Source organism: Schistocerca piceifrons, chromosome 4 (genome assembly GCF_021461385.2).
Source record: "Schistocerca piceifrons isolate TAMUIC-IGC-003096 chromosome 4, iqSchPice1.1, whole genome shotgun sequence".
NCBI lineage: Eukaryota > Metazoa > Arthropoda > Insecta > Orthoptera > Acrididae > Schistocerca > Schistocerca piceifrons.
The window spans coordinates 418829585-418855340 of NC_060141.1; the positions used below are offsets into that span (position 1 = coordinate 418829585).

The 25756-nt window shown below is 36.7% G+C and overlaps 1 protein-coding gene across 3 annotated transcripts in view; it reads right to left on the minus strand.

The window, feature by feature from the left end:
- Positions 1 to 19389: 19389 nt before the first annotated feature.
- LOC124795017 overlaps positions 19390 to 25756 on the minus strand; it is a 237859-nt gene continuing 231492 nt past the window's right edge. The window contains exons 9-10 of one of the 3 annotated variants that reach the window (XR_007016637.1): positions 24645 to 24797; positions 19522 to 19640 (exon numbers count right to left, since the gene is read on the minus strand). Coding sequence is in view for 2 of the 3 variants with exons in the window: in XM_047258782.1 (XP_047114738.1) it covers positions 19533 to 19640 (108 nt within the window). In the remaining variant the exon portion in view is untranslated. Of the gene's footprint in view, positions 19641 to 24644; positions 24798 to 25756 lie in introns of all 3 variants that reach the window. The other 2 variants (XM_047258782.1, XM_047258781.1) reach the window with 2 other exon arrangements.

A 25756-nucleotide genomic window follows, 5' to 3' on the forward strand; every position in this document is an offset into this window, starting at 1 on the left:
CTCTTCTAATCTTTGAAAACTTTGTTATAAATCATTTTCTATGTTCCATTATGACTTTATCATTCATGCCATGTTGTCATTGTGGTTAAGAATATACAGCACATTATACATAAAATTGTAAAAAATAAAACCATATAAGATAAAGGTGCTTTTTGTCTGTACACTCTCCCCTATAAACTCATAATGGAAACAATTTACAACCAAAAATTTTTTGTAGATCAGAAGATGATGGTTTCAACTCTCAAAATTGGTTGTTAATAATATATATAAATTAATGTGATCTTTGCTATAAAGAGCCTTTGATAAAATTTGGTATGGAGATAGCTTGAACCCTGAGGAAGAACAGCTACTTTAGAAATTAAAAAAGAAGACATTGACACCTAAAAATGTGAAGTAGGGGATGAAATACCTTCTTTATGCATAGATGCGTGCTCCTGCCCACACTCATCTGTATGCACCTCTCGGCACCAGTGCTGTGTGCGTGCCACTTCGTGTGTTGGACTATACTGCTAGCTCATGTTAAACAGTGATGTTGTTGCAGCAGGTTTATTACAGTATTCTAGCATCTTAAATGTTGGTGAGTGGGCACTGAAGCAAACATGCTATTCAACCAAAGGCTGGTGTCTGCCAACTGAAGGCTGGAGTGAAACTTTTTAAGCTTGAGTTCTTGAAAATATTTGATGGAATATTAAGTGAAATGCAAAACTGTTTCATATATAACATACCATTTTATCTCATTTTAAACTCCTGTTAGCAGCATCTTAAATCAGAACCATGCAGCTTATTTTGGGGGGAAAAAAATGCGCCTATTTTGATGTCACATATAGCAGAAATAAAAATATAGTTGAGCTAGTTAACACAATGGTGGTTTTGCAAATTCCATAATTCCATTAGAAAGAGATGATGAAGAACACTAACACGGTGTCCCATTTGGCTATTCTGAAGCTTTTTTTAATTAATGTATCCCCCACACCCAGGGTTACAAGATGCTTATCCAAACATTGAAATAGCTTTGATGATATTTATGACAATTCCAGTGACTGCAGCTTCTTGTCAACACAGTTTCAACAAATTAAAGATGAAAAAAGAAACTAAAAATTGCTTAATGTCGAGTATATGTGAAGCACGTGTCAAATTCTGCTATCTTGTTGACAGAATGTGACACCGCTAGTAAATTTTACTTCAATGACATAACCAATGCATTTGCTTCACTCAAAGCAAGTAAATGTAAAGTAAAATTATAATAAAAACGCAATTCTTGGAAAGGAATATGTTCTCAACACTTCTTTGTGGGCTTTTTTTTTTTTTTAATTTCCAAACAATGATGTATGAGGAGTGAATCAAATTTATTATACATCGTACAAAAATCAGGGCACAGCAGCTGACATTATAATACACAGATTTTGCTTTACTTTCAATTTTTTTAGAATGTGTATAAAATTCGTAATTTATTTACAACTATGCTGCGTTTAATTAGTTGTCTGAAATATTTTTCACATATTATTGTTGTTGCTGTTGCGGTCTTCAGTCCGAAGATTGGTTTGATGCAGCTTCCATGCTGAATTCCATAACTACCGCGACTTACATCTATTGAACCTGTTTACCGTATTCCAGCCGTGGTCTCGCTCTACAGTTTTTACCTCCCCCTCCCCCCCCCTCCCCTTCCTCCAATACTTACTTCCATTACTGATAATTCCTTGATGCCTCAAGATGTGTCCTATCACCTGATCCCTTCCTTTAGTCTGTTCTTGTTATTCCATCTACCCAGCATTCTTCTATAGCAGAACATTTCAAAACTTCTTTCTTCTTCCTATACGAACTTCCTTTCATGCATATTTCACTTCCATACAAGTTATACTCCAGAGAACTACTTCTGGAAAGACTTTCTAACACATAGGTTTATATTAAATGTTAACAAATTCCACTTTTTTCAGAAAAGTTTTCATTTCATTGTCGGGCTTCACTTTATTCCTTCTATACTTCAGCTAGCTTCATGTAATATGGTGCCCTGCCCGTGACGTAATAACATACTATTTTTCTTTCCCATCGAAATACCAAAAGTTAAAGATATAATTTAACCACTGAGTCAATGAACTGCACTGCGTGTCAGCGAAAATGTATGCCCAGGATAATGAGAGCAACGTAACACTATCATATGTATTTTGTTCTATATAAGAATGTGTGCTTGTCTTTTCTCTCTCTTCTTCTTTAGTCATGCGCCTTTCCGACAGCATCTTAAATGAAAGTGAGAAGTGATTTATTTATCTGTCAAGAAAGCTGAAGTGAACATGTAAGTGGAAGAAAGTTATTTTCTTTTAAATCTGATTTTATTACAAGAAGATTGATTTTTCTTCATAATTGAGTTTTTCTGAAGTCGTGAAAATTATTGCAGTTCAAAATAAATAAGTTAATGATATTTAAAGGCAAGGACATAGATAATATCCCAAATGTCAACTTTTGAGAAGTCATAGAACTTTTATGAAACTTATCTTACACAAATATTTGAATTTTTGCCTTTCTCTACTTCCAGGTATTCAGAAAGTTAATTTCACCAATTCACTGAAGTAATTTAAATTCATTGTGGTGCCCCCTCTTGAAAAGAAGTCTTAAATGGTCAAGCCGAATTATTACATACCTGATTGAAAATTTTTGGCAATTGGGTGTTAGGTACAACATCTACTGATGATGTTTGTTTAAATAATAACCTCCTGAAAAAGGGCGGGGGGGGGGGTGTCGCACTTTCATCAGTTAAATTCAATATCTCGTGTGTTATTCAGGGATTTCTGCCTGTCTGATCCTCTGCTGCGTTCATTATTTCATCTCCAACACTACCCATTTATCTTCTGCTGTATTCAATTCCCTGTTTCAGTCCAACATTGTCTAATGCTCCGTTTGAAACACTCAGCAACCTCTGATTCTTTAAATTTATCCATGTCCCATGTTCTTAATTTCCTACTTTTTCACAATCCCTTCAGTTTCAATCTGCATGCCATAAGCAATATATTATGATAAGAATCGACATCTTGCCCTGGAAATGTCTTGCAGTTTGAAACTGGTTTTGAAACCACTGTCTTAACATTATATGCTTATATAATCAGTCTAAATCTTCTAGTCTCCCTGGCTCTTTTCCATGCAATCAACCTTCTTACATTATTCCTAAACCAAGTACTGGCAATGATTAAATTGCATTCTGTACAAAATTCCATCAGGCGGCTTCATCTTTCATTCATTTCCCTCAGCCTGTGTTCTCCCACTATTTTTCCATCTCTTCCTTTTCCTATCAAATTCCACAAATACCTGAATAATTTCCTTTATCTCGCCACACATTCTGTTAATCTCTTCATCATCTACTTCTGTTAATCTCTTCATCATCTACTTCTGTAGCTTTGTGTCCATTTCAGCTATGGTAATGCATTCATAATGCTGTTTGTAGTAGCTTACCCACATTTCTGTTTTCCTATTCATTGTCAGACTTACTCCTGCATTTCTCCTATTTGATTTTATGTTGATAACATTGAACTGACCGGGCCAAAAAAGTCATGTGCTGCAATTTACTAATTTCCATTGCATCTAACTTCATGTTCTCCACTTTCCTTTTTAAATTCTCTAACCTACATACCTGATTAAGAGGTCTAACATATGATGCCCCAAACTGTAGACCGCCAGTGTTGTTTTTCCTGATGATGACATCCTCCTGAGTAGCCCTGTCCAGAGGTGTGAATGGGGGATTACTTTACCTCTAGAATCTGTAGTTTCTTCTTGCTTTCAGTGGTTCATAATACCAACAGTGAGTCCATGTTTACTAATTTTACAAAGCTATACCAATCAATGATGCAGACTGTTGCCCCTCTTCAGGAACCACAGGTTCCAGATACTCCTTAATTGTGGTTGCACCTAAGATATGGCTATCTGTATTGTTTCATATAAGTAATGTGTTTTAATAACACTTAATTTTCATTAAAACCTTCTTTCCAAATTACAAAATTCTAATATTTATGTAAAAGAAATTGCAGGAAGGTAGTTTTCTGGGGAGGGAGCAAAACACAGCCTTAGCAGTTCTGCCCGGAACGCAGAGTCACTTCAGTACAGTTCTGACACTTACCAAAACAGGCACACACGTGAGGCCAGCTGACATCACTGCACATACAATTGCGTATTGACTTATCATAACAAAACTACTGATATGCAAGTGCAGCCTCAGGTAACAGCTAGCAACAAAATAATCAAAAAACACTGATGTCGATGTCAAATTCATGGCTTTTAGTGTCACCTTGTTGATTGATGACAGTTCCAAGACTTTTCATTTCTGGGAGAGTAAGTAGGCATGAAAGCAGAGGGACATATTAAAAAATCAAGAAAAGAATTGACATTAGTGTTAAATTTACAATTTTTGGGGCCACTTGAATACTTAGTATTTGCGGAGTGTCATATCCAAAGAATGATAAATGGTGAAGTATTTTAGACATTTAGAGACATCTGTGAGAAGGTGTTTGGAATTAAACCAGTACTTTCCCTATCCAGTACGAGACTGTAATAAATCAGCTATTCATAAATACGTGCTCTTCAAATGTTACAATTGAAAGCAGTTAATAGTGGTGGATACTGTTAGAGCTAGAAACAGTACTTTTATGGAATGTGATTGCTTGACTGTTGAGAATGGTTGTATGAGTGGGTAATTGCTGTTGGGAGTTTGATACTCTCAGCTTGTGGCATATGGGTCTCCAGGTAGGTAGTACTAGTGAAATGACTGCAGGTTCTTGGAGCTTTGCCCCTTCTGCCACATATGTGACATTATAATGCCCACAGTTAGTGAACTGCAGAAGTCCTCCCAGTTTTGCTCCTTTTTCAGAATCCTTCAAATATCTACTTGTAATTTCTCCAAGTTGTTGTAATTTATTATGGTGTGCATAATTTGCATTTCCTCAGGCTTCATTCCTTTTAATTATGGCTCCCTGGCAAGCACATCCCATCAAACAAGACTATCTTTATTACAATCACAAATTGACTTTTTATGATGTCTGTTGGAAGATTGCCTCTGTGCCTCTTCTGCTAAACCAGGGAAAGTAAAACAATTAGTAAGTGATTGGAACTTAAAGGATCTATTTCCATTTCTCAGCTGTTTACTAATGCTACCAATGGTGGTGAGAATCTGAGGTTTATTGCTATTTCAGTAATTTAAATAAGGAGCTATTCTTGTTGGAAAATAATCATTCAGTGGTACTAAATGCTTATCTTCCACAGGATAATAGATAGACATTCAGCTTCAGCTGCCCCCCCCCCCCCCCCCCCCCTGCCGTTCTCCTTACTGATCTGATACAAGAGGTGATCAACTAGCTTCTCATATCAAAATTTTTTTGCATTTGATAGAGGCACATTATTTTCCTTTTGGATAATCGGAATGATCAGGTCAGATTATGAGATCTGAGGTGTAACAGAAACAGTTTATTTCACAATTACAGCAACAATACCGTATTCTTTGTTTCTATCACTTTATGGTATGTAATACTTTATAATGGAAGTCTTTAGCAAGTGTGTGCCAAATTTCAGGAACAGCGGACTAAAAATTGGTGTATTTTGGCATAGTGTATAAGAGTAACCTTGTTGGATTTACATGATCTTAACAGCCATTAGCTGACAGAAAAAACAAAGTCTGACAGTGCTGTCATGCAAGTATACTCTATCATAGATAGCACAATATGTTGAAAAGTCTCCTGGTATGAAGGTGTGGATGTAATTGATTAACATGTCTTTCATTTGTTCACTCTTAGTTACTCACTGGAACTGTGGAGGATGAGGATTCAATGTGAGTGACGTTGCCGAGTATTTACTGGCCTATCACCAAAACTCTGCATCTCCTGATGTTTACTGATGGGTGATATAGAAGAACGTACTTTATATGCCTGTGTTTCCAGAGGCCTCAATTGATATGTTAGTGGTGTAAACTGGAACATCAATTTGTCTGCATAATTAGCAGTACAAACATATCCCATCAGACATTTGGAGAGAGGCACTGTTACTGAATATATTGGTCAGGTATTGTACTGCAGGTAAGTGCAGTGGAGGAAATACCGTATGTCTCAGTATACTGATTGGCAGCATTACCATTGGATTTGATTCTTGGTTGTCTTAGGAATTATTTCCTTTTATACATGAGGCAAAAATTTTTAACACTGGGGAGATGTAAGACTGTACTGGACACTGTTCCCCCTGTATGTTGACAAAGTAAGGCCACTGTCGTGCTTTGAATTCACACGTGGATACTGGCAAGAGTCTGCTGTCCACATCACCTTCCATTGCCCTCTAGTAGTAACTTCTTACCAGCAGTATCAAAAGCCCACATTCAATTTCAGATATTAATTCTTCCTGTGACAGATGTCTCAACATTTCAACGTACCTTCCTTTTTTATTAGGGACATGGTGAAGCAAGTTTCTATGTTATTTAGAATTATTTCTTTACTTATATTCAGTCCTACTGCTATTGTACTGATTGTTGTTACATCTTTAATTCTGTTCCTCCCTGATCCTGTTATGTTCAGTACGTTGTTTCCTATGTTACTACCACACAACTTAATTCTTTTGTCATGTGCCTAGCGATATTTTTATCTATACCCTCAACAAAAACTACAGAGAGAGCACTACCATTGTATTAGTTTAGGCGCTGATGACCCAGTTGTTTAGCGCACTCCACCATAAATCATCATTGTATTAGTTGACTGGGCGCTTATCTGAAGGTGGAGTTTTGCTTTTACTGGCCACATTGTGTGCGAATACAGGCTGTCTGTCATTGGGCTGCATAGGAGTAACTGTCAACTGTGTATTGCTTGTAAACTGACTGTATGATAAATGTGGTACTATATCAGTCTTCTTGAGAATCTGTTGATCTTTGTCCTGTAATAGACTTCTCTCGGCTGGTGTCTGAAAGACTTCACAGGTGGGTTCATCTGTATTGTTTTTGTCTGCATTCAAGGAGTGTAGTGCACTATAAATAGCATTGGAGCATAGTTTTTCCTCTTATTACAGTACTTTATTCACCCATATTGCATAAAAGTACACAATGATTACTAGTTTCAGTGAAATTAAATTGCCATTTTGAGATTATTTATATTGAAAAATTTCTTAAAGGACCAATCAATTTTATCAACTGTTGGACACAACTTATAGAAACAATATTCCATAGTACCATCTCTCTTCATACAATAAGAGAGTAGCCGTGTGAACAGTGCATAATAGTCACAAATAAAATACATAAGACGCGTATAAAATTCTTTCATGTTGTGTCCTTGTTGATATCTCATAGGATATCTGAGTTTCTTATTAGATGTCAACAAGGACACAACATGAAAGGATTTTATACACGTCTTATGTGTTTTATTTGTCACTATTGTGCACTGTTCACACAGCTATTCTCTTATTGTATGATGAGAGATGGTACTATCGAATATCATCTCTATAAGTCGTCCAATTAATGTTAACAACACATAAAATGGAGTGGCCCTCTAAAGATTTTTTTCTGACAAATGGTTTGGAGGTGGTAATTTATTTTCGGAACAACAACTATGTTTCAATTCTGAGGTCACCTCCGATGTAGCTGACATCAGGTAATCATTGTAAATTAGCATTGCACTCACCACACAGTGCTGCAGATGTATGGTTATAAGAATTCAGTGATTCTCCATCGTTCCTGCTCTGACTCTTCACTTCCAAAATAAATAAATAAAAATTATCAGACTATTTGATGTCTACAAGTCTCTCAACAATAAAGTGAGGAGTATCGAGCAGGAAATATCATCGCACTAATAGACAGTGCATATAGTTTATGAACATTCTATTACTTTGACTACCAATAAAACCAGAATGTTCTCTGCTGAGTAATCCACTTTACACATTAATTCTTATCACATGTGTTTAACAAGGACACACAGGTAAGTTCTCTCTAGTGGCTGAGTGACAGCAGAGAGTGGCTATAGCACCACTGTAATAAAACATCCAGCTAAAAAGCAGAACAAATACTTGCATGCTGTATCACACTGTCTAACATAACTGGAAAAGCTAATCTGCAAAAACTAGAATCAAGAGGAAATTTTAAAAAAAGCTGAACTTTCAAATATTGTTATGGAACTTCTGGTTGAGATCGCAATGGTTTCACAACTACACAATTCATTTAATATACAGCAGCATAAAATAACAGGGTGCCACAAATAAAGTGTTGAGGTACACATTGAAAATCAACTTTATTCTTCTTCAAATTTAGGCTGCACGTATTCCATTTGCCATCACGTATATAGATTACAATTAATGGACAAGTAGACAATTTGAAAGATAGTAAGATATAATACCATATATTAGATCCACATGATCAAAAGGAATTTTGTGCTTATTTCTATTACAAAAATGAAAAATTTAACAATTATAGTTTTTGCGTCAAGAATATACTATATCATTTCAACACTTTTTACTCTTATATAATGTTACAGACATCTCGCACTCAATTTTTGGACATTGAATCACATTTGTAAGCAATGTACATTTAAGTGTATCCACAAAAAATGTTCTAGTTGTTGGAGAGCATTACAATCAAGCATACGCACTACTAGTACACTAGTACACTCTCCCTCCCCTCCCCCTCCAAACACACACTTCATTAAATTAGTTAGAAAAACCTATTTTGATTTTGTTGACAACATTTTAAATATGGAGAAGCTAACCACTGAAATACCATGCAGTCAATGCACTAGCTGATTACACTGGGGAACCAGTTTATTACATATGATCATACTGAAGTGTCTTTCTCTGCAAAATATTTTTGGATATGGAACTTTACTCCTTTTATAGATGATACACTTGTCTTGTTTAACATTACAGCATTAGCATTTACGGAGGGAAAAAGATATCACACACATGAGTCTCAGAAGACATTTTTAAATTCTTATAGAAAATTTGAATGAGTGAAAAAGTCTTTTTAATGAAACAAAAAGAGAAAAGACGTGGCCATTTATCAGCAGTGAATGTGACAACACTACCAGCAGTGAAGTGAAACACATGGTCAATTTATTATTTTTTCACACTCATGATTAATGTTTGTTGTAGAGAAATTAACTTACGAAAATAAGTAATAGAAGAGACTAATAACGCAGTCATGCGCATCTATAGAATTTCTTATGTTACAAACAGTCAGGAAATTGATCATGTGATCCCAAAGTATCTTCTTTTTACACATAGGCCACACCCTAGCAATATTTATTTCAATAAACTACTGCAAAGCTTGAGGGCCATACTGCTTCACAGCAAAGAACAACATTTTAATAAACATAGAAAAATACTCCACACAAAGGAAGCACAATAACAGAAAAAAATATTAAGATAGATTATACATTAGAATTTTTCAAGAAGATTAACGCATTTGATATTAATGCATTCTTCCAAAAGACAACAAATAGAACAGCAATTGAAACTGACTGTATTCTATCAAACAATACAGGAACTGTGCAAGATGTGATGGTTTTAAATAACACTTTAATTACCAAGTGAGATTGCACAGTAGACTAACTTTTGGGAGGATGATGGTTTCAGTCCCTGTCCAGATATAGGTTTCCAATGATTTCCCTAATTTGCTTAAGGAAAATGCTGGGATGGTTCCTTTGAATGGGCATGGCTGATTTACTTCCTGCAGAATAAAATTATGAGGTTCATTCAAATGAAACCTGGTCTGTGCGTCTACCTTTGCCTTACATGTATGACGGTGCCATCTATTGGTAGAGAGACTGACGCATGCACACCATTTGATGTTGCATAGCACCAGTGTGGTTTCACACTGAAGAGAAGCTGGTCACACAAGTTATTGTCCACTACTGAACATGTAGGCGAGTAAGCAGGAACAACAAGAACTGATTACATTTTTGGCAGTGGAGGGAGTCGGAGGCTGTGAAATGTATTGATGGATGAAAGCTGTGTACGGTGAGTACAGTCTGAGTCATTCTTCAAGTGTTGTGGAATGACACAAACGATGCCTTGAGGGACGTGAGTCACTGGCAGACGATGCTCCTCCTGGACAGGCTTATCGTGTCATCACACCGCAAATCGTTGCAGAAGTGAATGCTCGAGTCCTGGACAACCATAGTATCACTGTGGACAAGATCCATCGATTACTGGGTATTAACATGGGCACCGCCCACATCATAATGCATGAACACTCGAACTTCTGAAAAATCTGTGCACAGTGGGATCCCCACCAACTGACCGCCGAACAGCGCAATACTCGAATGGCGCTGTCCTTGAGTCGTCCGCAATGTTATCATGAGGAGGAATATGACTTTCTGTCATGTATTGTCTCAGGTGATAAAACACAGTGTCACCACTTTGAACTGGAAAGCAAGCATCAGAACAAGCAGTGGAAACATGCGACTTTATCACCTCCAAAGAAATCAAAGGCTGTGCACATCAGTTCTGGTAAGGTCATGATGTCCTCCATTTTTTAACCACAAGGGCCCACAGCTTGTCAAGTTCCTGGAACAGGGAACCACCATCTATGCCCAGCATTATCAAGGCACTTTACAGAACCTTAGGCGAGCCACCAAGTTGAAACACCGAGGTATGTTGTCCAATGGCATTATCCTCCTGTGTGACAATGGTCGCACACGGCCAATGTGGTGAAGACGACATTGCAGCAGTTTCGGTGGGAAACGCTGGAATATCCGTTTCGCAGTCCCGACCTTTCACCATGTGACTCTCATGTGTTTGGACCTCTAAAACAAGTTATTCGCAGACATCGATTTGCAATGGACAACGATGTGTGTGACGGGGTCCAGACCTGGATCCGATAGCAGCCTACTAGCTTCTTCAAGGATGGAATCGACCAGCTAATGTTGCAATGGGATAAATGTGCCAACAGTTTTGGCAACTATTTTTGAGTAAGTGTACTGTGTATAACTACAGTTTTGAGTTAATAAAATTGTTACTGTGTCTTTACACTAGTGACTGGGTTTCATTCGAATGCCCTTATAGATGCAGAGGGAGGAGGAAAGAAAATCATCAGACAGAGCAAAACATAGATTTTTGAGAATTTATTTACAAATTTGGGGGTATACCACATTAAATTAATCAACTAGTTCGCTGTTTTAGAAAATAATGAATATAAGTCACAGATAAAAGGGATATTTGTTTAGAAAATGTACTTATGCAGACATCCAAAGATGTTGCAGACATGAAGAAAATGAAAGATAAAATTATCTCACATAAAATAGGGCAGCTATTGAAAAGAATGTGTCGGCTTCAGGCAAACAATAATAGAAATGTGATAGAATATTCTAAAATAAGCAAACTATTCATAAAAGGCTTATAGAGTATAATGTACCCTATTTTTCATTTCATGTCATACTATGAAATAATAACTGAAAATTAGGTGTGAAGAAATCAAACTGAAAAAGTATGTTGGGTAGACACCACATTTCATTAGTAAAGATGGTAGATGACACAGTAGCTAACAACAGAGAGAATTATACAAGCACTTTAATTTCTTAATCCACACAAATATTTAATAAGAAACACAAACAGATTAGTAATGATATTATGGAAGTGATGTCAGGTGAGATGTACAAAGCAATTTGAGATATGAAGATAGTAAAGACATCTGCAGATGGTGGAGTTTCAATAGAAATAGTTAAAGCTCAAGCAAAAGCACTAAAGATCAGAATGAAAGCAGATGAAGAGAATTCTCTGAAGCTGAAACATCTACTGCACAAGAAAGCAGATAGACAAGACACAAAAATACCACAGACCTAGTCAAAACCCTATAGTGCCAAGATCTTCACTATAGTTATCATCTCTGCAGGAAAAAAAGGCATTACAATGTAATCAGGGAAAGGTGAGCAATTGATATACCACAATGAATTATTTGCAAAATTGTGGAGCAATGAGTATCAATTACCACTTGTGTGGGATTCATACAATTTGAAGAACTTTTTGACTGAGTTTCAACAAAATCTATGCTAACTGCCCTTAAAAACAAGCCACTGATTATGTCTATTTGGTACACTGAAGAATATTCACTGCCCGACAAAAAAGAAAGACAAGCACCCAGAAGACATGGTCGGATGTGAACTTAACTTTGTACACGAGCACACCATCGGGTGGGTATGTACATGATTAGAGCTGCAGTTCTGTGACAGGTAGAATGGTTACCAGAGTGCATTCATTTTATTTGTGTTTAGTGTAGCTGCTAGGCCTGGTAAGGTGTTATGAGGGATGTGAACAGCATCAGATGCTGAATGGTCCCTGTGGAGGACGTGGAGATGCCACACACTTATATGAGACAGTGTTATCAGCACTTGATAGATTCTGGAATTGACCTCATTGCAGGTCTCCATTTGGCTGGTTAATCAAATTGTGCGCTATCTAGATTTGTGGAGAGCATTCAGATGTGACAGTTGTCTGATGTTGGACTGCATGGTAAGGTGAAGGTAGCCATTTCGGCAGTGGTGGTTTGACCTGTGGTGCAACGGAGCAGTGACCCCCCATAGAAATATTTAGGTCGGAGAAAATTTTACAGTTCATAAAGATTTTGAGTTTAAAATCATCGAGACTCTTGCCTCTATAACAGATAATTATTCAGTAATATACATACAATCTTCCCTGACAACATCCACAGTCATGTTTGAAACTGGTGATCAGCTCTTATGTGCTCAGTTCAATGCGTGCCCAGAATCCGGTTCTGCATCTCAGAAGACAGCATACCAGCTGGTGAGTTCACTGGTGAGGATCAAAGAAGCGAGTGAGGGCAGCAGACACCTCATATACTGAGCACTAGAGTTCACTGGCGAGGATCAAAGAAGGGAGTGAGAGCAGCAGACACCTCGTATACTGAGCACTAGAGCAAGGTTCTGGTCTGTATCCGCCAGGAGCCTACACTTCCCCTCCTGCTTTAGAATCTCATCAAAGTGTGGTTCCTTTTCCTTCCTAGTTGTTCTGCCAATATGAAACATAAATTGCAGATGCTGAAGGTAATTCATGTATACACTATTCTGCCACTTATAATATCTGTTGGTCATTGATTCCTGTGAGCAATTATACTTCTCAAACTGAAATAACAACAGGAGTGTAGTCAGCAATGGCTGGCAGAAGTTTTCTCTTGATTGTTGCAGTTAAGTTATCAATACTGTGTCTAGTTTTATTGTATGTCAAGCAGGAAGATACAATAAGTAGTTGTGAGTCTGAAGATGTGAGTTCCGAGAAGTCCATTGTCTACAATAAAAAGTCAATATACGTGATATTTCAGTGGAGAGGTTTAAATCAAGGACTTAAGGAGAAGTCGGAAATCAAGTTAGTAAAGAAAACTAAAAATATAAGTAAAGAAATTGTACTGTTTTCCGTGTTTGTTGTTTGCAAAAGAAAATACTGGGTGCAGTACAATTTGGATGCTAAGAGGCTCTGACGATCTTGAACATTTATCACAGATCATATAAAATGAGAGCAGTGAAGACCATATATGACTGCATAGCTAGATCGCAGTATTTTTGGGAAATGGGATACTAGAAAACAACTAGATAATGCTTATAGGCAGTCAGTTGAAAGACACAATGATCAGATTCATAAATATCATTACGTAATCTCTAAAACTATGTATTGTATTAAAGATTGTGCTGTTTCTGAGTTTGTACTTCATGGACATTACGAATGCAGTGATTCATCAAATCCAGGAATTTTCAGAGGTTGTCTAGGATTCACTGCTGGATTTGACACTGCGCTTAGTGATCGTCTTTTGAAGGCTAGTTTACAATGGCACATGTAAACATATTAAAAATGATTTGTTTTCCTGTATGCTGGAGATTTATCATGACCAAGCAAGAAAGAAAACTGCTGTCCCTGTTTTTTTTTTTTCTTTCTTTTTTTTTCTTTTTTTTATCACAGATAAGACAATAATATTTCAACAATATCACAGTTTGTCGTAGTAATCAGATATGTTTTCACTGAGGGTAAACCTGCAGAAATGGTTTACATTTCCCTTACTCCTTGCGGATATGATTGAAAAATGTTAGCAGAATTGCTCAAAGAAACTTTACTGGATTTTTGGACAAAACAAAATTATTTCTCAGAGCTGCAATGGCGCAGCTGTTATGAGGGGGTCATCATTCAGGTGTACAGAATCTTCCGAATAACATTTTAGACATGCCTATTTTGCTCACTGTTTTGCCCAGAAGTTGAATCTGGTTTTAACCTAGGCAATAAGTCAGAATACGGATGTTACAATTTTTTTTTGTGGCCTTAATTAGATTCTTAGTTTTTTCCATAGTCCTCCACACCACATTACTGGTGCTTACTGACATAGTGAATAGAAAATTCCCTCATGTTTCCAACATGAGATGGAATTTTAAACCAAGAAATGTGCAAGCTGTGTATAAAAATAGAGTGTAGGAGGCCTGGAGCAAACGGAGCTTATGTCTCAACAAACCACAACAATTATTCAAGCAACAGGGCTCCATCTAAAATTAAGGCACCCAGCAATTCAATTTTGGCTGTCTGTATTTGATCATACTGTGCCACAAATTTCTATATTGTATGGCCAGTTATAAAAATGAGTAGATGATCTGCTGACTGTACAAGGGGTAGAAGATTTCACAAATATTTCTGAGATAGCATCACTGACAATATTTCCACATGCACAGAGCCGCTGCATCCTGTGACAGAGACAGGGAAATGGATTCAAAAAACTGTTTTTGCAACAGAAGTGTGAGATAAAATTATCACTCAGATTGCTGAATGCTTCAGCTTTATAGTACAGACCTATCTCCTTGCTACAAATTTATTTAGTGCAAAAAAGCTTATTTTGTATCCAAGTCAATTTCCACAAATATTGCAGCAGAGGTCTCTCAAAATATGTCCCTTTCCTTGAGAGCAATTTGCTGAGAACATAACTTCAGACACTATACATGAGGAATGAGTTTAAAACTCTCACAAATGCTGTTCCACTTCTGTCATTCATATTTGAAAATAATTTTTAGAAGCCTTTTACTCAAACAGTGAAACTTCTGAGAATCGTGATATCAAGAGCGAGCCACGACAAAACTATTCCACCTTGTACGCAAAAGGTATCAACAAATGAAATATGCATATTTAAAGAAGAATACAACAATTCCTTTTCCAAAGAAGGCAAGCCCTTGCAGATGTAAATATTACTTATCCACCAGTTTAATAAGTTGTCATTGCAAAATACTAACAAATTATTTACAGAAGAATAGAGAAACTGGCAGACACCAACTTCATAAAAGAACAGTTTCAGTTCCAGAGAAATGTAGGAATACACGAGGCAATAATGACTGCCATTATAAGAGTCAAAGGGAATGAAAGGGAAGCAGTAGCCAAGGAGGGAATGTAACAGAGTTGTAGCATTTCCCTGATGTTATTTGATCTGTGCATTAAGGAAGCAGGAGAGGAAACCAAGGAGCTACTTGGAAAGGAGTTTAAAATTCAGGAAGAAGAAGCAAAAAATTTATGGTTTGATGATGGGATTCTAATTCTGTCAGAGATAGCAATTGGCTTGCTAGAGCAACTGAAAAGAATGAAAGTTCTTGAAAAGAGGTCGTAAGTAAAATGATGATAATGGAATGTAGTCAAGGTAAGTCAGGCCATATTGACAGAATTGGATAAGGAAAAATGGCTCTGAGCACTGTGGGACTTAACTACTGTGGTCATCAGTCTTGGATAAGGAAATAAGACACTAAAGGTAGCAGATAAGTTTTGCTATTTAGGCAGCAAAATAGCTGATGATAGGCAAAGTATAGAGGATATAAAATGCAAACTGGCAATAACAAGAAAATCATTTCTGAGAAAGAGGAATTTGTTAATATCTCATATACATTTAAGCGTCACGAAGTCTTTTCTGAGGGAATTTGTTTGGAACATTACCTTACACAGAAGTGAAATGTGGATGATAAGCTGATTAGAGAAGAGGAGGATAGAAGCTTTTGAAAGGTGGTGCTAAAGAATAATGCTTACAATTAGATGAATGTACTGAATAAATAATGAGGAGGTACTGCATCAAGTTGGGAGGGAAAAAAAAATATATGGCGCAATATGACTAAAAGAAGGGAATGGTTGGTAGGACACCTTGTGAGACATCAAGGAACAGTTAATTTGGTAAAGGAGGGAGATGTCAGGAGTACAAATTGTAAAGGGAAACCAAGGCTTGAATAGAGTAAGCAGGGACATGTACCAGACAGAACAGCATGAAGAACTCCATCAGACCAGTCCTTGGACTGAAGAACACGACGACAATAACAATAGCAACAACACAATGTTTGTCTCTAAAGTAGACAAACTTCCTCACAACACAATGTTTGTCTCTAAAGTAGACAAACTTCCTCAATGAATGGTAGACTTTAATAGAACAGAAAAGGTTACACAACAAGCCCGAAAATAAACGATAATAAAACAAAAAAAATGATGTATAACCAACTCTTCAAAAATGAAATTAATTCAACTGAACAATTGAACCACAGGATTACCTGATGAGTTCTTGTATTAGGAGCAGTTGAAGACAACAACTCAATGGATAACAAAAGAAATAAACAGAAGAATATAAATGGCATGGTGTGATGTTGGTAGACCTAACACAGTTTTCAAAACTAAGCTTCAGAGGAAGTGTGTTATACATTCTGTTAATGGCTGCCTTGCACTTTTACAATTTTAGTAGTTATGGCATTATCATGCACAAGTAGTTTGGTGCCATGTCGAAGCACAATATGCGTTATAAATAACAGTAAACAAATGCCTTTTTATTCCATCATCTTTTGGGTAAGCATCCGGGATGTTACTGATTCTTGTTCTGGTATTTCATCTGACAACATAACACAATACTGTGGAGCAAATGCCGCCCACGGTGGCCGTGCGGTTCTGGCGCTGCAGTCCGGAACCGCGGGACTGCTACGGTCGCAGGTTCTAATCCTGCCTCGGGCATGGGTGTGTGTGATGTCCTTAGGTTAGTTAGGTTTAAGTAGTTCTAAGTTCTAGGGGACTTATGACCTAAGATGTTGAGTCCCATAGTGCTCAGAGCCGTTTGAACCATTTTGTGGAGCGAATGCACATGTATGACGTTTTTAAAAAATATTACAAGTGACTCACCTTGACAATGTCTGTAAGGTTGTCCACTGAAATATCAGAAAAAGAATTAATCATAAACCAGACACACACCTGAAAGATAATGGAATATTCAATCTGCTGGGAAAAATTCAAGAAACACAAATACATTTTTGGTTCAACAGGCATGAGAACTAGCATGTGTAGGGTAACTATGATACTTATATCAATGGTCACAGCTGTCATATTCTTTGTTGCAAAGTAGGACACAACATATATCTATGCCATATAACAGCACCAATTATTTGTGCTTGATAATGATGTAAGAACCTGAATTGCATTAAAATTACTGACTTTAATGTTTACATCCTAAGACAAAAGTCATGTTGGGTATAACACATTATACTGCAGTAGACATATTCATAATACGTAAACATTGCAAGGGTGGACTGAAATCGATAGTCAATAATAAAATAACTTTTACAGCTGTGTATTGTATAATTTATTGCTTACCATTCCTAAAAGCTGTCCCACACCAGCTACACAAAATACCTAAATGACAATAGCAAAAATAAAAAATTTGACAGCCATGAGTGGAACATGATATCCTTTTAAGAATCTGTACAGTCTGTGGACCCATTCTACAAGAATTTGTGTCTGGAAAGAAAAATTTACAAAAAGAAAAATTTACAAACAGTGTGTATTACCAGACAGGTACTTTTAATACGAGAACCATACCGAAAATGAGGGCCAATCATCGAGCAATAGATATATGCATGTTGGAAATTACTAAAGCAATAAAGGATCAAAGCCAACTATCCAGACACACTGTGATCACATGGCATCAAAATGGAGAATGACAGAACAGGCCAAAATACTAAACGTCTTATTCCGAAACTGTCTCACTGAGAAAGATCACACTGTAGTTTCTCATTTAGATCATCAGACAAATGTCAAAATGATAGGTATCAAAATGAATTTTCTATCACGAGATAGAAAACCAAATGAAACTGCTCAACAGGAGGAGTCCACTGCACCTGATGGGATACCAGTAACATTCTGCTAGCTAAACTAAAGATGAGACCATCATAAAGCAGTGGGTGTCAAATGGCTGCTGCTGCTGATGATGATGTTGATCTGAATTATGAGATTCACTAGCTTTGATTACAGCATTATTTATGTGACCTATCTTTTGTATTAGTTTATTCAACACCAACAATATTAGAGAAGGAAAGTTCCTACTCACCATATAGCGGAGATGCTGAGTTGTGATAGGCACAACAAAAAGATTCACACAATTATAGCTTTCGGCCACTAAGGCCTTTGTCACGGCCGAAAGCTATAATTGTGTGAATCTTTTTGTTGTGCCTATCGCGACTCAGCATCTCCGCTATATGGTGAGTAGCAACTCCCCTTCTCTAATATGGTTACATTCCATCCTGGATTTTCCATTGTTTGATTTATTCAACACCAGTTTGATTGGCATTAATATCATACGATAATTGCAGGAATGACCAAGCCACCATTCAGATTTATTAGTTTCAATAAAAGGCTGCTGATTTGGTTTGTATACCTTGGCTTTAGGAGGATGTGTGAGGAGAGAACCCTTGCCTCTCAGTAAAAATTATGTAAATAATACTAGTCACCATTTTTCACATATAAGGATATGGAGGTACACAATCATAAAGAAAGTATGATGATGAAATTAGAGTATTTTTAGAATGTATAAATTACATAAACATGTTTTTCTTCAATGTTACACTTAGGAATTGTACATGAAACATGATAAAAATCTGGTACTTAACAGGTAATAACGAGTACCCTACAATACACAGCTTGCAAAGACTTTCAGATAACAAACATAGATACCTAAGTGTTTTACACTGAAAAATTAGCATTGGATGATATTGACAATGTATCAAATGGTAATCTGCTTTGTTTGTAGAGACAAAAAATTATGTCCTATTACTGATGGTTGTAGTAAAAATCCAGTGCAAAGATTGCTGAGGACCAAATCCTCACTGACAGAGAGCTGCTCATGCAGGATACCTTATCCCACAAACCACTTTACTACACACATACGTATGTACAACATTATATTTAAAATCTGCTAGTAATTATTTGAAAGGGAAACAGTTTTAAATTTTTGGGGCAGCATTAAAGAACTTAGTGTTTTCTTCTAGATTCAGAAGTTGCTCACTAAAATGGTATAAGACTATATAATAAAGGAAAAACACTTTGAAACAATCTTTCAAATAAAGCCAGTTCAAACACTCTCTCAAATATAATAGAAAAATATAGCAATAAGGAAGATCTCTTTTATTATGGGTGACATCTGCAATGGTATAGCACCACAGTTTATAAAGAAGAAATATGAACATTCATAAACTATATTAAACAATCTCATAATTTGTACCTTTAAAATCACATGCACACAACATTTATAGTTAAAAGTTTTTTTAAGTTCAATTATCAGTATGACTTGGACCATCTGGTAACTCAGCTGATTCTGGCACCCTCATGAAAGCCATATCACCACCACTCCACATTGAGTATAAATGTGCACGAACTTCCTGCAAAAAAAAATAATTTTCCATAGTAAAAGCTTAACAAACTTGCATTGTGGAATTTTGGTGGTACGTTTTCTTTTCTCTCTCTCTCTCTCTCTCTCTCTCTCTCTCTCTCTCTCTCTCTCCACATAATTGTCTGAAAATAACAAAGGGTTAAAATGGCACTCACTTAATTTGGAGAGACATTATACAATAATGAATTCAATTAAACATTTCTTTATTTCTGGAACTTAAATAAAATTCTTGGATTATTTTAATTTTTTGCTTCGAGAGAAATGCAGAGAGCCATAAATACTTATACACATTATAAAAAAATAAGTGTATCAAAACAAAAAAGCTAACTGACGTTTCTGGCCAGTATTTATCTTAAGAAGAATTGTCAGTGCCGCCAACACACATATAACATATCTGCTTCTATATACCAAGTACCTTTCCAAACTAATTGTTCCTTCCTCAGCAAGGAGAGAGGGATATGTTACGGGAAGGTTAAAAATGAATGAGAGGGGCCCACCCATCATGACAACACTAAAGGCTACCTCCTTCAAGTCTGATTTACCAAATGGATTTACAGTATCTGATGTGAAGCTACATTCTGTGCTCTGGGCTCTGGAACGAATGAGGCGTATTGGTACTGCGAAATTCTTCATGAGCTCCAGATCTCAAGCCATATCTGATCAAGACAACAGATAGAGAAGCCCAGGCCATCAAAGACACTCATCTCTGCCTAGTAAAGCTGGGGAGAAGCTGGCAGTTAGCTGCTGGGTCCAGGGCACTTTGAGAAGTACCGGTAACAAATCAAGAGCTATGGTCTGCTTTACACACATTGAACTTCAGTATCCCACTCCCCAATGTGTTGCCATCTTACTGTCAAAATAGAGTTGGGCTCAGTGGAAAGAAATCTGGATGTAAGCAATGGACAATAAGGAATGACTGGTGACACACCCCCCACCTCCCCCCTCCTTCCCCAACTGTTGGATGCCTCCTTTCATAAGGAATGCCTCACACAAGTTTGCAAGCAGGTCACAGACTGCTGATTCCTGAATTTCTGTTCTGGAGTGAGGGTCATCACTACCAGATAATGTGCACTCCATTACAATAGGTGATGAGCCAAATGTGCAACCTGTTTCATAAATTATCAGGAAGAGCATCTCGTTATTGGGAATTAGGAAGACGTATCAAATGGAACTTCCTCAGATGTAAATATAATTGTTTAATCCAACATTGATTGCAATATGGTTGTAAATATGTACTAATACCACAAAATGTCATCTAACAAAAAGGGCTGCTGTTTATTGTGTATGTGAAATAAAACTTGAAAAGCTGTAAAATACAAATTCAATTAGTCATATTTACTCACTCACCCATTACTACTCTTATTCACCATTTTAACAATAAACATAATCTGTGTCCTAAAAATGAGCTTAACACCTGAATAAAGAAACACAAAGAAGGCTAAAACTTGAAGAAATGTGACAGGCTGATTATTTACCAAGTAACTGAATTAAACTTATCTCAGTCCTCTTGTCCAAATATAAATTTATAATGTGATGTACTGAGACTGTAGCCCACACGCATCACAAATGAGGTGTTCTACTGATAAGAATGTTGACTGCAGAAAAAGAATGACAGAAATAAAGAAAAGTTACACTATTGAAAGTTAATATTCTCTGCATCAGGAATAATGTTAGAATTAGAACGTGTCTGTTGCATTGAAAATGTTGACATATTGCGTGTGAGTCAAAACATTAGTTAACAATCAAAATTAGTTTTACATCCCACATGGGTCTGTTAGTGGAGCCATTATGAGTAGAAGTATAAGAAAATATACAGGTTCTGGAAATTTGTTAAAGATTCATTTACATTTGCAAAGATATTTGTAAACTTGTACTGAACTGAGCTTGATGAAGGAAGGAAGGAAAGAGAGTTAGGTTACAATTTCCCATCGATGTTGATGTCGTTAGAGATAAGAGTAGAGGCTTGAACTATAGAAAGAAATCTGCCATACATTTTCAAAGGAACAATTTAGGGAAATCATAGAACCCCTAAAACTGGATGTCTGCACAGGAATTTGGACCACCATCTTTCCACATTCAAACCCAGTGTCTTACCACTATGAAATTTCATCCTGATGCAGAATTTTGCTGTATAAGATAGAGAGAAGAGAATATTGTTCTTGTCAGTTTATACAGATCTTCCAGTGCAGATGGAAATAAGCGTTGGGAAAAATTTTAATCTAGGATGGCAGATTTGAAAATCTGAAATTAATGTCAACATCTGTGGTGATTTTTTTAAAAAAACTTTTCAGATCTTTAAATTAGTATTTCACAAACTACTGACCAATTTGTATGAATGTCTGTTGAGATAATATTATTATTACCTTCTCAAGAGTATGTACAAACTAAGTATCATGGGAGAGGGATGCTTTGCTGAACATGATAAAATACCTTCTCTCAATCTGTTTTGAACAACATTCTCATTTAGATGCAAACACGCTACTAAATATTGAGCAATGTGTTGTATGGGTTAGAGGTCTATATTAATGTGATCATAAATTATCTAAGAGATGTAAGTTGGGGCTTGGGGTATGAAACTCAAATTAATAATCTGAGGAACTTCTTTTTGATCATTTATTGTAAAGATTCATTGATTTATATCACTATTGTTAACCACTTGAGAAGATCTGCCCAAATATTTGGGTAAATTTAATTCTGATGACCTGGCTCATATTAAGAAAGAGATCCTCATATTGCTTAGAATTTATAAAAGCTCTTGTTGCGGTGGAACCAAGTAGAAAACACCACATGTATAGCCTATTGCTCCCTGAAGTGCAAGAAACACTACAAAGACAGACTTACTCTAGCTAAAAAGAGTATCACATGAACACATATACTCCCATCAAGTGCCAGGTAGCATGGGATAACCATAAGACAAGAGTGTACTCCTATCAACATACAAGAATGTTCAATCCAAATGACTGAAATCACTCATGTCTGAACTCAGAAAGCAACAGAGATGCAAAATCAATACAACAGATCTTCTGCATGCAGAGATCCCTTGGAAGTATGAATTTCACTAGGATATTATCACATCCACAGATGTTTCTAAATCCTCCTACTCCAAAAGTATGAATGTCTATTTTTTGAGTCATGGGTCTCCTGACTAGTTTGATGTGGATTGCCATGAATTCCTCTCCTGTGTCAACCTTTTCATCTCAGAGTGGCAATTGCAGCCTATGTCCTCTGTCCTCCATGTCCTGATTTCCAATCTCTGTCTTGCTCTACAGTTTTTATCCTCTACAGCTCCCTTTAGTATCACTGAAGTTATTTCCTGATATTGTAACAGATGTCCTATCATCCTGTCCCTTACTCTTGTCAGTATTTCCTATATGTTCCTTTCCTCACCGATTCTGCAAAATATTATGTGGTATTTAATCACACAATTAAAAGAGAGGAAAAAAAAATGTACCTGACTTGTTGACAAATAAGCTCATGCCTTCACAAAATTACTGACCTGTTCCTATAATCCCAGTCTTCTCTAAAAAGTTAGGAGTCTTCAATACACGATCAATTGTGCAAACATTTTAAAAATTTAATACTCTCTGCACAAGTCAGTTTGGTTATCAACAGATGACTTACTGCTTTCAAAATTCGAATTTACTGGATAAGTAAATTATCTGTAGCTGTAATTCACTCCTATTTAAACAACAGCACTCTGCTGTGAAGGAAGTAATGACTGCAGGGTGCACTCATGGGGCTATTTTTCTTCAGAGTGGATATTAATGATTTGTTCAGTTATATTGGGCCTCTGTCATTTATCTGGTAATGCTATAGTGTTGCACTATGCTTTGCAGGGAACCCTGGGCTGGGCAAAGAATTGGTTTGCACCTAATAAACCACTCTGTAACCCTGACAAAATGCAGAACCTTCCACTATGATCCTCTGAACTCATAGAAGTCAAATAAGTAAAATATTTTAGAAATACAGCATGAGTGTCCTATCTACATAGAAATTGGTAGGTTTAGTCATGGATGAGTATCTAAGGATGGCTTACATTGTTTTTTTGTTTTTTTTTTTTTTAGTTTCACATTTCTTTCAGTCTGTTGTTATGGTGACACTCCAGCCATATCACAGATGCTGGAAAGTTGTTGCTGACCCCTCTTTGTCAACATGAAAATACCTTCAATTACAAACCTCTATATTTGTGCTGTACTACTTTATGTTAAGTGCAAGAGAAGATATCCATCACAACACCAGAGGCAAAATAAATAGATCTAGACTTCTGGAGTTACAGCTGACAACTAGAGCACCCATTCTATGAACTGAAGGAATTTCATATGATATGAGCAATATATTGACATAAGTTATTAACAGAGACAGGGAAAAATCATTTCATTTTATGACCAACTTTGGTGTTACTTTTTTGTCAAATCAGCTTTTCTGCACTACACAGATAACTGTTATCCTTGAAGCACATCCTTTGCTCTCATAATCCTCCTGGTCTCAATCTCTGCTAACACACTGTACCCAAACCTGAATACCTTCTGACTCCCTATGAGGTGCCAGCTACTCCCCCCCACCCTGCCCCCAACCCCCCTCTCTCTCCTGCTTGCAAGCTCTTTCATGCAATTCAATGCTTCTACTATTTGGTGAGTGGTCTCTGTTGCTTCTAAAGTGTTTGCAGTCTGCTAGAACTTTCTTATCTCATATATATATATTGGTAAGCAAAAACACACTATTTAGCACATGTTATACTGTGTTACAAATATCTATTTATATTTTCACTGTTGCGTTTGGAAATTTTCTGTTGCCTCTGACATCAGTTGTAAACTCATCTATAGAATTTGGCGTAAAATTAGACTCTCTTACTCTCAGTGAGATAAATATATTAAACTGAAAATGGTTCACAATTGCTAGACTGAGATTTCTGATTAATTATTTATTTTATTTTTTTAAAGCTATTTCAAGGCCATAAATTTAGTGACATGTAATGGAAAATGTACACAATTACCTTATTTTTCCACCAATATTGGCAATGAAAGGTAGTACAATGGTTTTATGATGAATTTTTCATGACTGATCAAGTATCTCAGTATGTGAAGTTGCAAAATGTTGTCCAATTTCTCGTTTATAAGTTGGCCACTGAGAGGTACTGAGGTCACAACTGTTGAAATAACAACAGTAAAAATGATTACCATGCGCATTTACAGATCCCCAGATTGTATTTATAATTATGGTTTTTTTTAAATAACTTATCATAAGCTGCTCAAAAAAAATTTTCCACTACCCTCATGAGTTGCATAGCTTTTATTTTAGTGTAGTACACATCTTTGTCAGACTCTTTTGACCACAGGAAATCATTATGTACAGCAACTAGTATAACAGAAGTAAAAATGAACCTGCATTCTGAGTGCAGTTCATTAAAGCTTGCTACGTTCCCAATCAGCAACTCTGCACTGCAGCTCATGTACTCTGTTAAGCCTGTCAATGCTCCTCAAAAGGTGATTTAAAGTATAAATGGTGTGTTACTTTACAGCACGAGGGCTTGTCTGTGTAGGAAGTTGCTCACTTGATTGGTATGCACCTCAACAACACAATTCAGTCTTTCAACCAAATACTGAAAACTTGCCTCATAGTTGTTCACTTGCATTCACAACAGCAGCTGATGACTGCTATCATAAAATACCACTTGTAACTATGCAACTATCTTCAATCAATCAATTTGGCCACTTGATGTGCATTTAAAAATGTACAAACCTACCAGCACAATAGTGCATAAAGAATGTGGGGTAGAGAAAACATGGAGTGGAACCTGGATCATTGGTGCCACATTTTGCTCACTTATATATGCAACCATGAACCATGGACCTTGCCGTTGGTGGGGAGGCTTGCGTGCCTCAGCGATACAGATTGCCGTACCGTAGGTGCAACCACAACGGAGGGGTATCTGTTGAGAGGCCAGACAAACGTGTGGTTCCTGAAGAGGGGCAGCAGCCTTTTCAGTAGTTGCAACAGTCTGGATGATTGACTGATCTGGCCTTGTAACAATAACCAAAACGGCCTTGCTGTGCTGGTACTGCGAACGGCTGAAAGCAAAGGGAAACTACAGCCGTAATTTTTCCC